The sequence below is a fragment of the Parambassis ranga genome, chromosome 17 (genome assembly GCF_900634625.1).
Source record: "Parambassis ranga chromosome 17, fParRan2.1, whole genome shotgun sequence".
In the NCBI taxonomy this organism is placed as follows: Eukaryota; Metazoa; Chordata; class Actinopteri; family Ambassidae; genus Parambassis; species Parambassis ranga.
Genome location: NC_041037.1, coordinates 16,867,616 through 16,886,000, shown reverse-complemented (window position 1 = coordinate 16,886,000; position 18,385 = coordinate 16,867,616). Strand labels below are relative to the sequence as shown.

At 42.5% G+C, this 18,385-nt stretch overlaps 1 protein-coding gene across 5 annotated transcripts in view; it reads left to right on the top strand.

Annotated features, from left to right (window-relative positions):
• LOC114449358 (microtubule-associated protein 4-like) overlaps positions 1-18,385 on the top strand; it is a 66,111-nt gene that overhangs the window by 42,997 nt on the left and 4,729 nt on the right. For 3 of the 5 annotated variants that reach the window (XR_003671984.1, XM_028426952.1, XM_028426951.1), the window contains 10 exons: positions 5,635-5,987; positions 7,070-7,261; positions 7,481-7,574; positions 8,380-8,439; positions 8,556-8,812; positions 10,972-11,031; positions 14,805-14,897; positions 17,102-17,183; positions 17,273-17,382; positions 17,533-17,725. Coding sequence is in view for 4 of the 5 variants with exons in the window: in XM_028426952.1 (XP_028282753.1) it covers positions 5,635-5,987; positions 7,070-7,261; positions 7,481-7,574; positions 8,380-8,439; positions 8,556-8,812; positions 10,972-11,031; positions 14,805-14,897; positions 17,102-17,183; positions 17,273-17,382; positions 17,533-17,725 (1,494 nt within the window). In the remaining variant the exon portion in view is untranslated. The remainder of the gene's footprint in view (positions 1-5,634; positions 5,988-7,069; positions 7,262-7,480; positions 7,575-8,379; positions 8,440-8,555; positions 8,813-10,971; positions 11,032-14,804; positions 14,898-17,101; positions 17,184-17,272; positions 17,383-17,532; positions 17,726-18,385) is intronic. The other 2 variants (XM_028426954.1, XM_028426953.1) reach the window with 2 other exon arrangements.

The following is an 18,385-nucleotide window of genomic DNA, read 5'->3' as shown; positions in this document are numbered from 1 at the left end:
AGAAACAAAACCAGCCCACAATAGTGAGCTGCCACAGCGGGCTGCTGTGAGACGTGCAATGTCTGACTGTTCACATCTGTCTGTTCCCATGGTAATGACCGGAACATACCCCACTGGTATGGGAGGCTTGCCAGTGATGGCGCCCAATCTGCCAAATTTTGCCCAGACAGCAGTGTGCCCGCCCAGGCCGCCATACCCACACGTGGCTGTCCGGCGCTCGCTCACCGTCACAGAGGGCTCAGAAGCAGCTGCCGCATTAGCCACAATGATGTCATCCCCGTTGTTGATGACACCTGTATTGCCATCATCCCCACCCCCTAAGAGGCATCATGGGAGCTGCGAGACCAATTTTTTACTTCCTGTTCCACCTCCTGTAGGAACATCAGTTAACAACACCCAAGAGGGTAAAGTGAACACGGGTAAGACCTCCATCTTGGGCATGCAAGTTTGTGAGGATGGATATACTTGCTTAGTTGCAAATGACTGAATCACTGCACAGATCTCTGATTTAGTCAGTGATCATCACAGCCATTTGTTGTGTTCTCTGATTACTGTTTTTGTTGGTTTTGGATTGATTTTGGACCCTGTAAAATCCAAAATGGAGAGGTCCTCTTTCACATAGGTGCTGTCTTGTCTGTCGGTGTAGTGGAAGCAGTTTAAGATAAGCAGTTATCATTTTTGTGGTGTGTTTTTTAGGCCTTTAGCTGTGTATTTTTGACGAGGGGTTCATTAGCTGAGGCATCTTAGTCATGTGGGTCGGCTCTATTGCCTTGCTATAACATAACAACCTGATCAAACCAAAGAATTGGCAGTGGCATTAGGGCATCTACAGTGCTGCTCTGCCTTGATCTTCCTGTGTGAACATCATCATTATACAGCTAAGTCTGGGAGTGCCTACAGTTCTCTCTTCTGTCCTTCCTCCCGCTGCCTTTCACCTGAGCACATGTCATTACAGCTTTGGCTGGTGTTTGGCTAAATATAGGTTGTTGCCTGTGCCTTCATCTTCAACAGCTGAAAAGAGGTGTATTTCAGAACATCAGTATGAGGCTGCCACACTGCTTTCAGTCATGATGGAAGCCACTTTTTATCCACATGTAGCAGCAGGTGTGTAAGTCTAGTTTAAGATGGTGGTTAATTAAGTTAATGAGCTGAGTGGAAGAGAGAGCACAGCTATTGCACGCCAATTAGTACCAACAGTATAAGAGGTGGATCTTTACTGTATGATAAGGTCACCATCAGTTGATTGTGCTTTAATTACACCAGTTTGTTGTATGTTTTGTACATGATTGTGCCCCTCTCCTGTGAAACCTGCATAATACAGGCTTAATGTTGGCTTGTGTTCCGAATGGTCATGATGTTAGGTTTTCATTATAAACGTATTCACTGTTTACTCAGTACCAATCTGGTTATTTGGCCAGTTTTCCCAACTGACACATCACATGGCTGCTCCACCATTTGTATGTGTGTGTCTTCATTACAACAACTGTAACTGTTGCTATCCTCCACTCAGGTTTGTACATATAGAATATTACACTCTCATATTCTCTGACTGTAAAAGCCATCCTATAGTTTATACTGTTGTACTTGTGTTACCTTATATATTTTGTTTCCTTATTTTAGGCAAATTACTTTTTATCACAACACTAAGGTGAGATCTCTATGTTTTACACATAGAGTGAATGGAAATACAGACAGGTTCAAGTGAATGTGATGTAACAAAAACATGTGAAGGGTGTAGGAGTGGGTTTACGAGTTTATACATTTACCTAATGTAAGAGAAAGAATGCAAATAGATGTTGAAGAATGAAGTTAGTGAGAGGTGCACCATCCATAAATCTCTTTCCCCCTTATTGTAATGCATCTCATCCATTTATATTCTGTCTGTGTTAACCTCCCATCCAGTGATGTGTTCTGTTTTGCAGTCTGCAGTCGACAGAAAAGCTGGGACATTGATTAGACATCGACTCTGACTGTACTCATTCAAATATAGAGCAGCTATTTCTAGCATCTTGTGTGTGTGTGTGTGTGTGTGTGCATGCATGCACGCACATGGGTGTGTGTGTGTGTAGGTGAAGTGCTTGCACTGACGTGAATCGTACAGATTTTAAAGGAACACGCCTACGCAACAAGACACAGCAGACAGCATGTCTGCAACTATAGGTGTTCTTTCATTCAGCGCACAACAAGATCACAGCGACCCAACACATACACACACACACTTTACACAAAAGATACGCAGCAAAAAAGGGAGGGGCAAGGGGGGCAAGTGCAAGTTTAAAGTAGCTACTATCGTGCTTATAAAGATGAGATTATGTCAAATTATCCAAAGAGTTTTAAGTTTTAGCTTTAAGCCTGTTGCTTGCAGATGGAGGTGTAGTTGCAGCAGAGGGAACAGGTGCATGTGGGTAGGAAGCAGGTCAACGCAAGTGTAGGAGTGTAGTGTAGGAGGGGGATCATAGTGTCTCAGTTTTAAACCAGAAACATTCTTTATAAAGATGAGTTCAGAACACACACAACATAAATTGGTGTGATCTTTTCTGATCGAGACCTCCAAAAATAGGTCATATGTCTGCAGCACAGTCTGTTTTGTGTTGTCTACAACACCCTGAATAACAGAAGCAATATGCACATATACACCCATGGTAGACTTCCAGCAGCTTTGCTAACGGCTAAAATTATGTTATGAACACTTCTTAAACTGTTCATAGATTCTGATTTTATGCTATACAGGGCCGGGAACAAGAGTTGTTCATTTGTTAATTGCTTGCATGCAAAGATGTGTTGTTTTGTTACTCCCAGAGTGGCATAACATCAAACCGTGTCATACACAACAGTCTTCAATAATCATTTGCAATTAGCATCCACAGTGAAAAACACATTCCTGTGGCGTCTTCACAATAAAAGCCGCCCTTTGTTTTATTTTAAATGTGAAGTAACAAAATAATGTGCAGGTTTTGTAACAGTGAGGCTGGTGCCAATGTCTAACAAATATGCAATAATTATGATCAAAGAAGGCAAATATTGAATGTTTGCTGACATGTCGATATCATTTAACCCCTTTTTGCCCAGAGTCCACATATTTTTTTTCTACCTAAATGCAGAAAACAACGTCTTTTCTGTCGTAACATTATTCTGTGAGTATTAGCCACTTATCTCTATCAACTTTTTCTGTCTTAAATCCCTAAAATAGTATCTTATTAAAATGTATAACGGTTATAATTTTTTTTTTTTAGCTTATCATTAAAGCTCAATAATAATTTAAAGTGCATTTTCACCCAGTGTAGCAAGTATGTCAAAAGTCATGCGGATCATTACTGTGCCCATCAGTCTGTGTATTGATTGTTCTATCTGTCAGCATGGTAGTTTAACAGCTGTCATTCTAGCTAGCCGGAGCTATAACAATCAATAGTCAAAACTAGGTTTATGAGAGACACAACAGTAGAAGGCTTGCTTGTGTCTGCGTATGTGCGTGCGTGTGTTGTGAAAGGCTGCCTGCAGGAAAATGTCTTTGCACCAGCTCCATGTCTGCGTGTTAGTCATGCTCTGATTTACGCTGCGGTCCAGTCTCTGTCTCTCTCTCTTGGTGTCTCTTTCTGTCTCTTTCTGTCACAGACGGACACACCAGTGCACACAGCTGGTTGCCAGCAGCTGCACTGTGGCATTAGATGGATCCTCTGTGTTCTCAGCCAGCAGTCAGTTTCATGTTGGATGACTCATATTGCTGTTGCCGTTGCAGCGTGCAGTAATGCAACAATACTAGCATGGCATAAGCAGTGAGCCCACCGCTGTCTGCAGCATCTAAATTGCTTCAGACCTCATGTTTTTGTGGGAAAATGACACAAACATGGTCCTTCTAAATATGTGTTGCAGGTGGTTGTTATTGTTGATGAGTGCTGAGTTCACTGACCTTAATCGAGCAGCAGACAGAAATACGTCATCTTCCTATTCACGCTGTATGACACAGATACATGGAAGGTTGTTTTTGTAAGTTGGTTCTTGACACTTTAGGTTATGTCCTATGTGTCAGGTAAAAAACCTAAATAATCCCTTATTTTATAGGACAATTTAAATGTACCACCTTTACATAATGAGACATTAACCCGTTTTAACAGGTGTCTTTTAAGCCCCTTTAAGCCCCTTTTAACCCCCGTACTTCCATTGTCAGACATTTGGTGGCTTCTATACCTAAGAAGCCCCAAGGTAAAAAATGTTTCGACCTTGAATTTTTTTTTTTAATATAATTAGCTACAAATGAATCAATTTTAGAGCTTTATGTGAAAAAAGATCTAATCCTCATTCAGCACCACTTCACCAGCAGGCTTTCATTAGGTCTACTTGATCAAGCCTGACTAAAGTGCCACGCATTTAATACTATTTGTTGATTTCTCTATTGTTCTCATTGTCTGTCTCAGTCAGGAAGAACAATGTAGAACTTTTCCATAACGCTGTCTGGTTTATAAGTGTTGCTAAAGGGATGAAGTCTGTGACATGCATTGTTTGGTCTTCTTCTCATCAACAGAAAGTGTTGGTGTATGTCAGTATTACAAAGTGACAGCTTATATTTAGCGCTGCAGATATTCTACTGTCAGAATATCTTTTGTAGTTCTTAATAAAAAACAATAGATCATATTTATGCCTATTTCTTTTCTGCCAGACACCAAATCCAGACAGGTCCAAAACACTGTGAGGGATACTGGAATTAAGGGCATTAAAATTTATGAAACAAGTAGGTGCCACTGAGAGGGGAAGCAGCTGCAGCTGGTTATGAGTCTGCATTAACATCAGCTTAACATTGCAGAGCAGGAACGGGCTTGATTATATCTTAATAAATCACGACCACGGTGGTAGACGGGGGGAGCAAGGGTGCAGAAACCAAATTCCAAATGACATGGACTCCGAACACGCTGTGGTGTTTTCTGTTGCCAGCGTCACCATGTGTGCGCTGTTCATCTGAGCAGCACTTATAATAACAGCCTGTATCTGATTTGTTCTCCAGACTGTGGGAGTCCCGGTTTAAATAAACATAATATATATTTTGTATACACAGTATAAAGTTTCTTGTTTGCTTGATTGCAAACAGCAGCAGACCGGAATGATTCAGAGGAGAGAAGCAGAGGGACATGAGGGGACATAAAGGCATAACTAGGCCTGTGTCATAGTTATGTAAGATATGTCTCGGTGGCAACAAAGAGCCCCTGTTTCTTTCTGCCCCTTCAGCCCCGTCTGTCTTTAACCCCATCAGCCTTACCCTGTCACCATCTCTCTCTGCTCTGCTGATCCTGTCAATCTGTTATGAGCAGCTTTGGTGCAGCCAAGTTGACCCAGGAAGGTGGAAGACTCTGGAGAACCCCCGATCTGTACTAATTCTGTGACATCCCAACCCAAATCCATGATAACCTATATGTACAGAAACGTGTTTTACAAACACACAAGTAGACCAGGCAGATGGGAAGATCTAAAGGTAACAGCACAGGTCCGAATATGTTCAATATGTGGACTTATGCCGCTTGGGTAATAGGTTGCTGCCTCGACCTATTTGTACTTATACCTATTTGTCACTTTTTATGAGCTTTTACCCACAGCTATTTTCTAAACAGGATTTTGATAAAGAATATGCATTATATTCTCTTGCAGTGAAATCTGACAACAAGGACAAGCAGGAGAAGACAGACATCATGTCCGGCAAGGTGGACAAGATCGACGCCTTTGATAAGAAAGAAGAGCAGCAGAAGAAGGACAACGGCCAGGACAGGAACCAGAAGTCTGAGAAGATCCTCAAAAATGAGGAAAAGATGGATAAAATGAATGCAGAGAAGAACAACAAGGCAAACGAGAAGGCCGAGAAAGTGGACAAGCCGGAGAAGACCAACAAAGACGAGAAGAAGGAAGAGGAGAAGAAGAAGGAGGACAAGGGAGGGAAAGGCACCGTCAAGTCTCCGACTGGCAACAGCGGCAAGACCTTGCCAAGCTCTGACAGCAAGGGCAAGGTGGGTCACACACACACACACACACACACACACACACACACACACACACATTTCCTGCAGATAGATTCACACAGTCAGGGTGTCCAGTGGTCACAGAAACACTCTCACAGCTTTGGGTCACAGCTTTGAGCACCCGCAGCTGGTGTGTTCAACAAAAGTCTGTTAAAGTGTCCTTCAACAAGACAAAAAAAACCTTTACATGTTAACACACAAGCAGATTGAAGAAATCTCTTCCATTCCAGTCACTGCATTGCTTCTGCTACTTCTGCTTGTCTTGCATGTGTATGTGTGTGTGTTTGTGTCTGTCCAATGGAGAGGAGACAGCAGCAGCGTGTCTTGGAAACCAAATGTGAGCAAATGTTTGGCATTAAGCTTAGTTAAGTTGTTCATACAGTCAATTTGTACCAATATTAGCAGTTCATGTCAGTTGTAAATAAATTGTTTTATGCACAATAGTCAGAAAAAAGTAACCTTGGGAATAAACAGTGATACTGAGATATTAGCCAAATCAGGAAGAAATGAAGTGGCAAAAAGTCCGAACTCCTCCTTGTGGTGCTAAATATAACTGCTGCTACAATGTATGGATGGAGACAGGAATTATGTACCACTTCATGCCAGTTAGTATGTTATCTTTCATTGTATACAGTGTCTTTGCTAGCATAGGAGCAGTTAGGTTTCATGCTAAAGTTTTTTAGTAACTAGCAGAGGTAGTTACAAAGCTACCAGCTCTGACAATGTACCCGTCTGTACTGTGTTGACATGCAGTGTCGGGATGCGTGTTTAAGTATGAATGTTTCCAGCATCTGAGACCTGATTTCTATTCCAACTTATGCACTGCTGCTCAGTTCATTTCATTTGAAGCTTATATTTCTTTTACTTCACTGTTCATGATCTTGCTGAGCCGGTTATATATTTCTAATTATATTTAATTCTTCATGACCTGTTTTAAAGTTGTTGCCGGCTGTGCTGCCATGTCACGCTGTCACTGCTGTTTCTTTCTTTTTTTTTTTCTTTTTTTACTTTCTTTCCACTTCTTCTTGTTCTACTCTTATTTTGGCTTCTTTTAATTCCATCATCGCCAGCCTGATGTGGGTTCAACCAAACCAAACTCAGCCAAATCGCGCCCATCCACCCTCTCCACCAATGGCGAGGCCAACTCGGCCAAACGCCCCTCCCCTACCACAGCCAATAAAAAAAGCCCCGTACCTAAGGCGACCACACCCACCGCTGCCAAGCGGACACCAACAGCAGCTGGCTCCACCAAGGCTACCAAGGTGAGTGCAGTAGGATGCAGATAGATGTTCCTGTATGATCTGAGACACTGGTGACCATCTCACTACCACAGATTCTTCTTTTTACCCACAAGCCTCTCTTTGCTTTCATTCTATGCTTATTATGTCACAATTTCTTGATTGACCCTTTCATCCATCTGGAGAACATGGTAGCACCTGTACACCCACTACTTCCTGTTTGTCCTCTGTTTTGATTTCCAGACTTCAGAAAACGGTACTGCTGAAAAACGCCCACCAGTGCCAAAGGCCACACCCACTCCAGCTGCCAATAAGAATGGATCAGGCAAAGCTACAGGTATGTGCACTCAGTACATTTGCTCTGCTTGGTCTTTTCTGGCTGGTTCCAGGGCAACTTGACCTCCCACAGCACCTGAATGCGCCTCAGTAACCAGAACAATGACTCACACTGAAAGTGGCAGCACTCCAGGCAACAGGCTAACTGAATTGCTACCATATGTTACACTTTATCAGAGCAGGCGTTTGAAGACAGCAGCCTGGTATTTTTATCCGCACATCACAAACAGTATCTCACCTCTCTGAGCGAGGGAGCTATGAGTCAGTCTGAGACGCGCTAGTCAAACAGGACTTCAGCTTCACATAATGTGTGATTCATTCACCCAGTTCACAGGGATGGGTGTCAGGGCACTGTACAGTTCATATGTCAGTTTTGTTGCATTGGTGAACCCCATTATTATTGTGACCTTTGCACCTATGGCAGTGTGTGGTGTAATGACAGGATGGTTCTGCCACACACCGGCAGCAGTATATATCAGCACAATAGACACATCAGGTGAGGAACCTTATGCTCAGAGTCCAGGTGCAGTCTTCAAGCCACCAAAGTCCTTAAATGTCAGGAAAACAAGCAGACACCTTATATACAAAAAGGGCCTCTAAACCAAATGATGGTTGCAACTTGACTTCAGAAACACTTTTATTACATACCTTGAACATCCCTTCTACACACATGACTCTGGACAGTGCAGCATCTACCCTTTTAGCTGCATAATGCTGTTAAAGTTTCTCCATGAGTTTGTCTGCTGGTTAGACCTTAGAAGACAATTATACAAATTTAAATGGGAGTTCTTTCTGTCTTCTCACAGCTAACAAGAATGACAAGGCTGATAACAAGACAGGAGAGGCCAAGAAGCCCAAGCCTACAAGTGAGAAACATAAAATTCATCACAGTAATGGAAACGTTTATTACATTACGATATACGTGTCATGTTAAAAGATAAAACCAAGCTTTATTTGTGACATGGGTTTTCTTTCTCCCTAGCTCGTCCTCGCCCGGCCCCCACTGCCACTGTTGCCACCCCGGCTGCCTCCTCCAATGGTGATGGCGCTACCAGTCATCGCCGCCGGGTCATCACCAAACCCCCTGTGCCCAAGCAGACCCCCCTGGAGAAGAAGCCGGCGGTGCCCCGCGCTCCCCGAACACCTCGACCCATCAATGCACCCACACCGGATCTGAAGAACGTCCGGTCCAAGATTGGATCCATTGACAATATCAAGTTCCAGCCTGGTGGAGGAAAGGTAAGACAACAAAGCACACAGCAGCAGAGATGTCTATGACAGAATGGTGCAAAAGACACGCCGTCGATCTAATTACGTACACGTGTTTTCGTTTTTAATTTTAATTCTAAAGAAAATGTTTTTCTATTCTGTAGCAAATCATGATGCAGAGCTGACTGAATCTCATGAAGCACTGTCAATGTCTTCTTCTATCCCTATAACACTGTCTGTTCACTGCTTCTCTGTCGTGGAGTCTGTTCTGAATGCGCTGGATTCAGTCATATTTGCTCTACTTTACTGCAGTGCTATCAGGATCTTGTGTTCGGTCCTGCTTAAAAAGCAGCTCAGTGGTGTGTACAGTAAATGCAATTTCACAAATGGCTGGGAGGAATGGGAAGCGGAAGATGTACCCTGTTAAAAACATGGCTGGAATAATTATCAGTAATGAGCCACCATTCAGAATCAGTCCGAAACATCTCCCCTCTGCACTGTGGGCAATGATTGTTGTTGTTTCAGAGAGGTCATTACATGTTAATTGAAGTGATGGCAGCTATACATCACTGTCTTCTTTCTGTTTACCTTCTCCAATCTTTTCATCTCTCATCTATGACCATCTGTTTTTCTGCTCCTTTCTGCCCCTCTCTTTCTCTCACACATACATGCTCATTGACACACAAAAAAAGCAGAAAAATGTTCATGCATGCTACCCTTGTTTTTAGTGCACTGAGGTTTCCCAGCATGTCATGGACAGACATGGTTCAGATACCTGACCGTGTTGCCTCTGCCGCTTCAGCGTTTGTGACAGTCTGTCCTGGAGAAAGGAATGTGCTGTCGCTTTGAATTACAGACTTCGTCCTGCTCTCTGTCTGCCCAGCCATGTGATGTAATGTGTCAGTCCAGGTCATTCTTTGTCCATCTCTGCTGTCTCATCGGTTACGCAGTCTTAACTTTGCCAGACCATAGTTATCCTGAGACCGACACTGTCCTGGAAGGCAGGGACATGTGGTCAACCTAAGCTAAGCTAGTGACGTTCTTGCTTCAGAGTTAGCAGAAGAGCAGAACAGCTAGTATAAAAAAAAAAACAAAATACCGTATATTTTATACACAGCCATGAAATACCAGACGCTCATTTGTTTTGCATTACTAGTCTGCAATCATTTGAGCTCATGGTCTGTAGTCCGTCCACTGGTAGAGTTTCTTCTCATTACCTCAGCTCGTTCTGCCACATCTCTCCATATCACATTAACCTTCTACTGATAGCTCAGACTGTTCAGCTGCAGGCTAACAAACAAACTCTGGCTGGGTGCCATTTGAGATGTGTCACTTCTAGCGCAGATGTGCACACCATCTCTACTCTTTACTTATCCAGGGAAACCGAATGCATGCTTCTTTATCGCGATTCCCTGTTTTATATTCACTGTGTTTTCTCACTTTCACCCTGTAGCATTTAGACAGGTGTGCCAATTTATACCAGTGTAGAGAAGGAATTGTTATTACCTCTCCAAATATTGGTTGAAATTGGCCTCATATTCGTCTGTGCTTTACAAAAAGAGCAGTCAACAGGGAAAACGCTGCAGTCTCCAGTTGTCTGTTTCAAACCGTGGCTCTATCAGGCAGGTGTTTTGCAGGACCAGTTCCTGCCGTGTCATCTTCGTCCCCTTTCGAACACTTTGCTGCACTGCATCCTAATAAGTCTCACTGACTCATTCAGTCTCCAGTGATACTAATATTGGTTTGTCTCCCCCTTATTTTCCATTCAGCAGGAGCATATTGGTCTAACAAAGCTGTTGGCCCTCAGTAATACTGTTGTTTGTGTGAATAGTACAATTGAATAATGCAACATGTTGTGTATATTGATGTATACATTGATCTCGTCACTAAATGACAAATGTTAATGTATTAGAACTGTTTTCAAAGTGCTCCATCTGACTACACTTTTCCTGCCTTTACAGTTATATACAATATAAATCTTCTGCTACTACTGTAAGATATTTAAACATTTTGTTTTCAGTCACCCGCACTTTTGGCTGGTGGACATGGTTTATCGATGCATTCCTTCTTTTTGCTCCTGTCCCACCCCCCACGAACCCCACTCCCACACCTGCTCCCCCCTCCGCATTGTGTTATGGCGTGTGGTTGGTTGGAGGTTGTATTGACCAGGGGGATGATTGTCTCCCCAGGTCTCCTCCACCCCGAACAACAAGGCATCAGACCCCTCCACCCCTGCCGCCAAGGCCAGAGTGAGTCCCTGCCATCGACACCCTCGCACCTCACACACCAGCACATGTCCCTCTCCGTTCACCCACCGTGTACACCACCCATTCCGCATCCACCCAGGACGTATCACACTTTAGCTGTCACATCAACATCTGTTCACACTGACTCTGTTGCATTTTTACATGCACCTTAAAAGCTAGAGTCAGTGCTGAGCATCTTAAACCAAAAGAAATGAAAGAATAAATACCACATCTTAGGATACAGAGTGCAGGAGAGAAGTTGGCATGGCGCTGGTTACCACGACAAAAAGGCTTTTCCATTGGCTTGATATATATAATAACTAATAATATAAGCTCTACAAACAAATGTTTATTATACTTACATATTTGATGTTGTATGTGATGTGATGCATACATATTTTGTTCCACAGGACAACATGAACACGTCTATGATTTTGAAGTCTAAATATGATCACAGAAGTAAAAAGCCAGTGTGAATCTAAAAGTAGTCACATGACTTCATCATTACCAATACCAAGCATTGTATGCCTGACCTGTCCAACGCAATGATGCTTAATGCCCCTGACAGCAGTCTCATTAAGTACTGGTTTGAAAAGCTTTTTTTTTTTTTTAAATTATCAGTGGGAAATTTATTAGTGTATTCCAAAATGTGAAATGATGTCTTCTCCTGTGTCAACCACAGACCTTATTTCAGATATCACAAACACAAGCAAACAACCCATTGACTTCAGGATGAGAGAACTGAAAGTGCTAAAATGCAGATTCCCAGGTCTTATGACTCATTGCTCTGCCACTCTAATCCAAAAATGAATGTGAAAGCAACCCATGAAGAAGAAACCTCCCGTAACCCACATCTTTCCTTTGAAAACAATCTTATTTTACCCAATGAAAAGAAGAAGGGGAAAACTCTGGTCTTGAATTTTGATTACCAGTCTGCAGAAATAAATCATATACATATATATATATTCGTAAGCATATAAACTCCACATGTTCCTTTCATACCACCTGAACCTTCATACTGTACTGCTACCATCATCCATGCTGCCACATCTATGCACACTTTCCAAAGGACATCCTACAGTATAGAATTGTGTGTTCCTGTGTTCCCCCAGACTACCAGTGACCACTGATTTTATTGTAGATAAATGACCTCTTTGTGCCATTTCACTAATTACAATGAAAGTATGTGTAACATAAGGAGTACACAAAAAAACAGTGCACATTCTACATGCAGGTCTTGTTCTGTTCTGGTGTGTCTGTCTGTCCTCTTCCTTCTCCTGTAATGTGGTGAAACGTCTTCATCGTCCTGGTGTGCTTTTGCTTGATAGCTATCATGACAATCTTTTCACACATATATTCAGTAGATGAAATAAACTTCTACCTACATCTGAGCGCTTGAAATCAATTATGCTTTTTATAACGCGCTCTTAGAGAGAAAAATACAGAGATGACACTTCACAGGCTGCTGATCGTTCTGCGTGTGTTTGTGCGAGGGTGTGTTTGTGTGCGAGTGGTCACACGTTAAGTGTACGTGCGCTAAGTGTTCAGTGAGTCATCCTTAGCTGGTGCCACCTGCGTCATCATGCCATTTTCATTCTAGGTAAGGAGACTGAGACAGAACAGAGAGAATGAGGAAGGCGTCTTGTGTCTGTTGCTGCAGAGCTTTCAGATTTTACAATGCTACTACAGAGGCAGTGAAAGTGATAACACAACAGCAGAGGAAGGTCTTAGAGTACAATACCTCATGTAGGTGGGGATTAGGGGGTGGATCCTTCTGATTCCTCTGAAGTAGATGTGCAGCAATGAGGTTGTTTGGTTCGAAGTAAAACGGTAGATCAGCAAGTCATGAGACAAGAAACAGTAAAGCACCTTCAAGTTCTTCAGCAGCTTCAGTCCTGCTTTTACATCTGCTCCTTAAACCTCTTGTAGCGCTTTGTAGTTGTAACAAAATCTGGAGCCAAAGCTAAAGAAATGCTTTTTAGTTATTTTAAAAGATAATGGTAATAATTCCTAGAATAAAGGCACCATTATGAGTAGATTGATGTGCTGCCAAAAAACACCCTTCCTTATAGGTTCTCCGGTGCAAAAGCAGCATGTATTACTCAATCACTCATCTCATGGTGAGATTTTTGAAAGTTTTGAAAAAAGAGAGGTAGTCTGGTCTCCCAAACAAGGAGCTGGGTTCCAAATTGTGTGACGTGGGACATCCATAGTACTTATTTCTTGAACTACAATAGAAGGACAGTAACTAATAGGTTGTACAAAATCCTCTGCAACACTGCAGGAGACTGACATTATGTGTTTGACTCATTAAACTGCTCCCTGAAATGTTGCCCATGCAGAAGTACTAAAAAAGTTGCAGTTCCCTTCTCTGCCTCTGGGTGTTGGCTCTAAAAGTTAGGCAGTCCCCATAGACTCCTGTGGTAAGATGCCTAGTGTTACAGCAGAAGTAAACATTTACAACCTGGTACAAAAATGGTTTAGGGTTCTTAACATCTTGCCTAATTACTTGTGTGACCATTCTGAGTGGGTGCACAGCATGAGCTTCCTGCTTCTGCAACTGTACACCCACCTTAACTCCACTCGCACTTCACCTCTTCACCTGTAATGAGATTTAAGGAAGACTATGACGCTATCAGCATGGCAACTGTTGGAGCCTCCCCAGGGGCTTTCATCAGCTCTTCAGAAACATAAGGGTAACGTCACAGACTCTCCGTCCATAGTTACAAGGAGGAGTCATCGTAGCAGGCAGTAATATTTGCAATGAGCTTTCCAGTACTGTTAAAAATGGCCCTTATTTTATGCACTCTGGATCAGTGGAAGAGGTGTGCCATCTACTACTGTAGCATATTTTACACTGTGTCACAGTTCTGTGACTCAGCAGTGTACTTTGATCAAACATGGATTTGTGTCATCGTGGTGTCACCTTTACGTTCACCTTGCAGTCTCTTGCTCTCAGCATGACGAGAGCAGCTGTCTGCTTTCATTGGACATTTTACATGGAGGTCTTTGGGGATGGAATCACTTTCGGAGCCAGCCTCAAGTGGCCACTGGAAGTACTGCAGCTTTGGACACTTAGGATGGATTAATATCTAATTAACTAATTCATGTCTGGTTTAAATCTCTGTCATATTATTAACAAAAAAGTGTTGTCTGTTTAATGATCTTCCTGACCCCTCTATTCAACTTTGTGTTTCAGGCAGCTTTCAGACTAAATGGTCACCCTTTGAATGAGTGGCTTGCTTCTTTGCTTAGAGCAGCATGTATTAACACAAAATCACTGACTGTGTGGTGGAGTATTCTTTTGCATGTGCTGTCTCATCTTCCAGTGTGTGTCCTGTGATTTGTAGCTAATGCTGTTTATGGAAGCACGGCTGTTATTCGGATAGAATGCTCATTTTGTTTAAAGGAAATCCAATAATTTCTCTAAGAATCAGTCTCATTAGCAACCATTGTACTGTTACATAACGGCCCAAAGCACAGTGCCATGGGCTGATCACCACATAATTGCAGTGAATAATTGAACAAATATGGAGAAAGAATAACAGAGTCTCTTCCATACTTACAGCACAGAGCTACTTGGTTTCCTGTCAACTAAAGCTGCCTGCTGATCTACCTTTTCTGCTGCTCTTTCTTTCTTTCTTTCTTACTCTCTTTCTTTCTTTCTCTCTTTCTTTCTTTCTTTCTTTCTTTCTTTCTTTCTTTCTTTCTTTCTTTCTTTCTTTCTTTCTTTCTTTCCTTTCCCCTTGCTTGTCTGTGTGTCTCTGTCTTTTTAGGTTCAGATAGTGCACAAAAAGTTGGACTTCAGCCATGTCACCTCTCGCTGTGGCTCCAGGGACAATATCAAACACGTCCCTGGAGGTGGCAATGTAAGTACTGCTGGAGCTGGAGCAGGCTCTGGGTAGGGTGGATACATTTTTATGCTAATTTAGCTTCATTTGAGCCATCTTGCTCAGTCTGGTGATCAATTTGGAATGTCCTTTTTATCCTGTGTAGCAGCCACAAAAAAGACCTGGTTTGTCACAAAGGGATAAAAGGGGAATTAGTTTTTGGTATGTAAATTTGCTTTGCCATTGGTGGATGCACACTATATCATGTTAACCTCATTTGATTTACTATGATTAATGACGATTAGTATACAGCTCGGTATTTACAAATCCAGCTGACTTTCTGCAGACAGACATAGAAACTAAACTCAGTTATATGATAAATCCTATCCTTCACTATCGAACATTTACATGAAAGCTGATTGTTTCAAAGACAGAATGCATTCTAATTACCACATCAATGGCTCCCTCTCGTTGCATTTGGGATTGATATCGCTTTACAGTATGTGAACTGATCACAGGTCCTTGTGTCCACCCTCCCAGATGTTGTTTCCATCTGCTCTAAACACCTGCTGCACTTACCACATTTCATCTCTGGGCTGCCCTCACAACCACCACTTTGCTGTGTCAAGTCAATTACACAAAATCGAAATGCAGGAATAGCTTGTATATATAAGGGTTCCTACACAATCTGCCAATTCACAAGACTCTTTCTTGTGCGTGGCTATTTACTTACAGCCAGACATGGATGAATGGGCCACTTGCACACACTCAGGAACAGTGATTGATCTTGATGTCACTATGTGTCTTTCATGTGCACAAGGATATGTCAGTAGTTCATGCTCTGAACAGTTGTGTACATACAGCTCTTGTTGCATGGACATGTATAGCTCGCATGCTCACAAGTATAACTGGGTCTTTCAGGCATACACAGGGATGAATTTCTCACTCACAAGCACACAGACATGTTGCTTGTTCATGTAAATTGACTCACAAGCACATACCGTTCTCGCTCACATATGTAGCTCAGTTGCTCCAAGTGCACAGTAATAACTGTGTCTTAGTTGCACACACAAAGATGTCTCATTGTGCATATCAATTAGTTGCTTGCGTGAACATCTCATTCAGTTGCTTGCACAGTGGCAACTGGGTTTGTCACGCATGTATAAGTGAATATGGCTGCTCTCTAACATGTGCCCTTTGAAAGTTGGGCTTTAAAATTTCAATTCCACAATAAAGATCCATCAGATTTGTACTTAGATGTCAATGTGTGAGATGGAAATGTGTAGGAGCCCTGTATATACACAAAACAAGAGTTGTGTTGATTTTATTACAACGCTATTCCTCTAACATCTGCTCTGTACATGCGCCAGCGCTTGTATACCATTATATTCAAATTTAGTATTCACATGGCTGCAGAGTGCTGGTCATGTGACGACATACTGTGGATCTACCTATACCTCTCCACTGTTGGGACACCATTGTTTTAAATAAGCACCTGAAACGTGTGTGTGTATCTGTTATTTTTGCTGCATACTGTATGTGGAGCACTCATGATGGTAGCCTACAACCCAAGTTACTAACATTACAGTACAGTAGGGAGGGGGACATACTATAGAGCACCAGCATTCAAATTTCTGTTTACCAAAGTCAATGGTGTGTTTCCGATGTCTGAAATTATACATATTTAAATTATTAGATTCAAATATTTCAATGTATCTGATAAAATCCTCTCATTAATGATTTATTCTGTCAAGCTGCCTTTAATGAGAGAAAACTGCCGCTCAGTAAAGCAGCCAGTGTTAATGATGGTCTGTGTTCCTAATGAAAACGTGATGTGTACCACAGGTCATTGTCAGCGCACTTGTCCTCCAGTCACATCAACAGTTTTGGAAATGTGAGTGATGGTGGCACACGCTGTCTGCCAGGTCACTGGCTGTTAAAATCCATCAGTGCCATCAGAAGATTCAGGATAAGGGCTCTCATGAGCCCCCCCCCAATCCCAATATAGCCCATCCTGATTTATCTGCATCGTTTACCAGCGTGACAAAACAAAAAGGCACCTTCAGAGACAGTGGAAGGCGTTAGATATTTTGCACCGCATATTCTTTATAAATGCACTAGGTGTTATTGGACAATAATGAATTTAAGGAGATGCTGTAAGTGATACATGCATCGTACTGGACGTGCTTTCTTTTGCAGTTAGCTAATAAATAGGTGACATTATGATGTGTCCTCTTCCCTAGGTGCAGATCCTGAATAAGAAGGTCGACGTTAGCAAAGTGACATCCAAATGTGGCTCCAAGGACAACATCAAACATAAGCCAGGTCCTACTCTGAACTATCAAGCCAGTTCTTTTTAAACCTGTGTTTTTTTTCTTCCATGTTCTCATTATAGTCTTATTTTTTCACCCCAGGTGGTGGAGATGTTAAGATTGAAACCCATAAACTAAACATTAAGGCTAAATCTAAGGTTGGATCCATGGACAACGTGGGGCCGGGCAATGGACAGACTAACGGACACAAGGTCAAGCTGAGGCTGTTAACTTGTCTGCTTCTGCTGACTCACTGTGCTGTTACTGGCTGATACCACCAGATGGTGTGGTAGCATGAGACTGTGCCCCACAAAATAACACTCTGTGTGTGTGTGTGTGTGTGTGTCTATATTTGGCTGCAGGAAGAGAAAACAGAGGAGAAGACATCTTCACCCCCAAGTGGCGCTCCGACAACAGGACCAGCAGGTGTTGCCAAGGCAACAGCACCAGGTGGTGTTGCCAAGGAGAATGGCGTGAAGGAGCCCACACCTACTCCTTTTGGGGGGGACGGACTGAAGGAGACCCTTAGCCTAGACAAACGCATCACTGAGACAAGTGGGTGTAAACATACACAGACACACACAGCGCTCAGTTTAACAGCAGTGATTGTAGCAGGATGTCTGTTCTCTAAGCCTCTTACTTATTGTTGCTACTCCTCTCATGCATGGCACTAAAAATACTCCAAAGGCAGAAGTAAACAAAAACAGGGTTTGTCATTGACAGTTTGTCAGTGACACTGGATAAAAGACAAAAACAATGCATGACTCTTTGAAAGCCCCGCCCTCTGGAGGAGAAAATAAGCACAATGAGAAACCAAGGGCTGAAGCACAAACCTAAAAACATGAACTGTTCCAAAGTATTACTTCACCCTTTGTCTTCCAGCTAATGTTAGCTATTTTGTTAGCAAAGCTCAAAGTCAGAGATCCAACTTCATGGAGGAGCAGCTGTTACATATCTTATCATTTTAATATTGTAGTTTTTGACTATACCTGTCCACAGCTTGACAGGCCTGCTGTGCTCTGTTTGGCCACAGTTCAGCTGTAGACTGGTTGAACAGTAGATATTGTGAGTGTGTACCTTTCTGCTACGTGTCTAATGACATTCTAAAAATAGCACACTTAGTTACCAAATGAAATTATGAGGAGCCTTGCAGAGGAAAGATAAGTTCCTCCCTGACGCTGCAGCTGGCCTCCAGACTCCCTGAGTTCTGAGGAA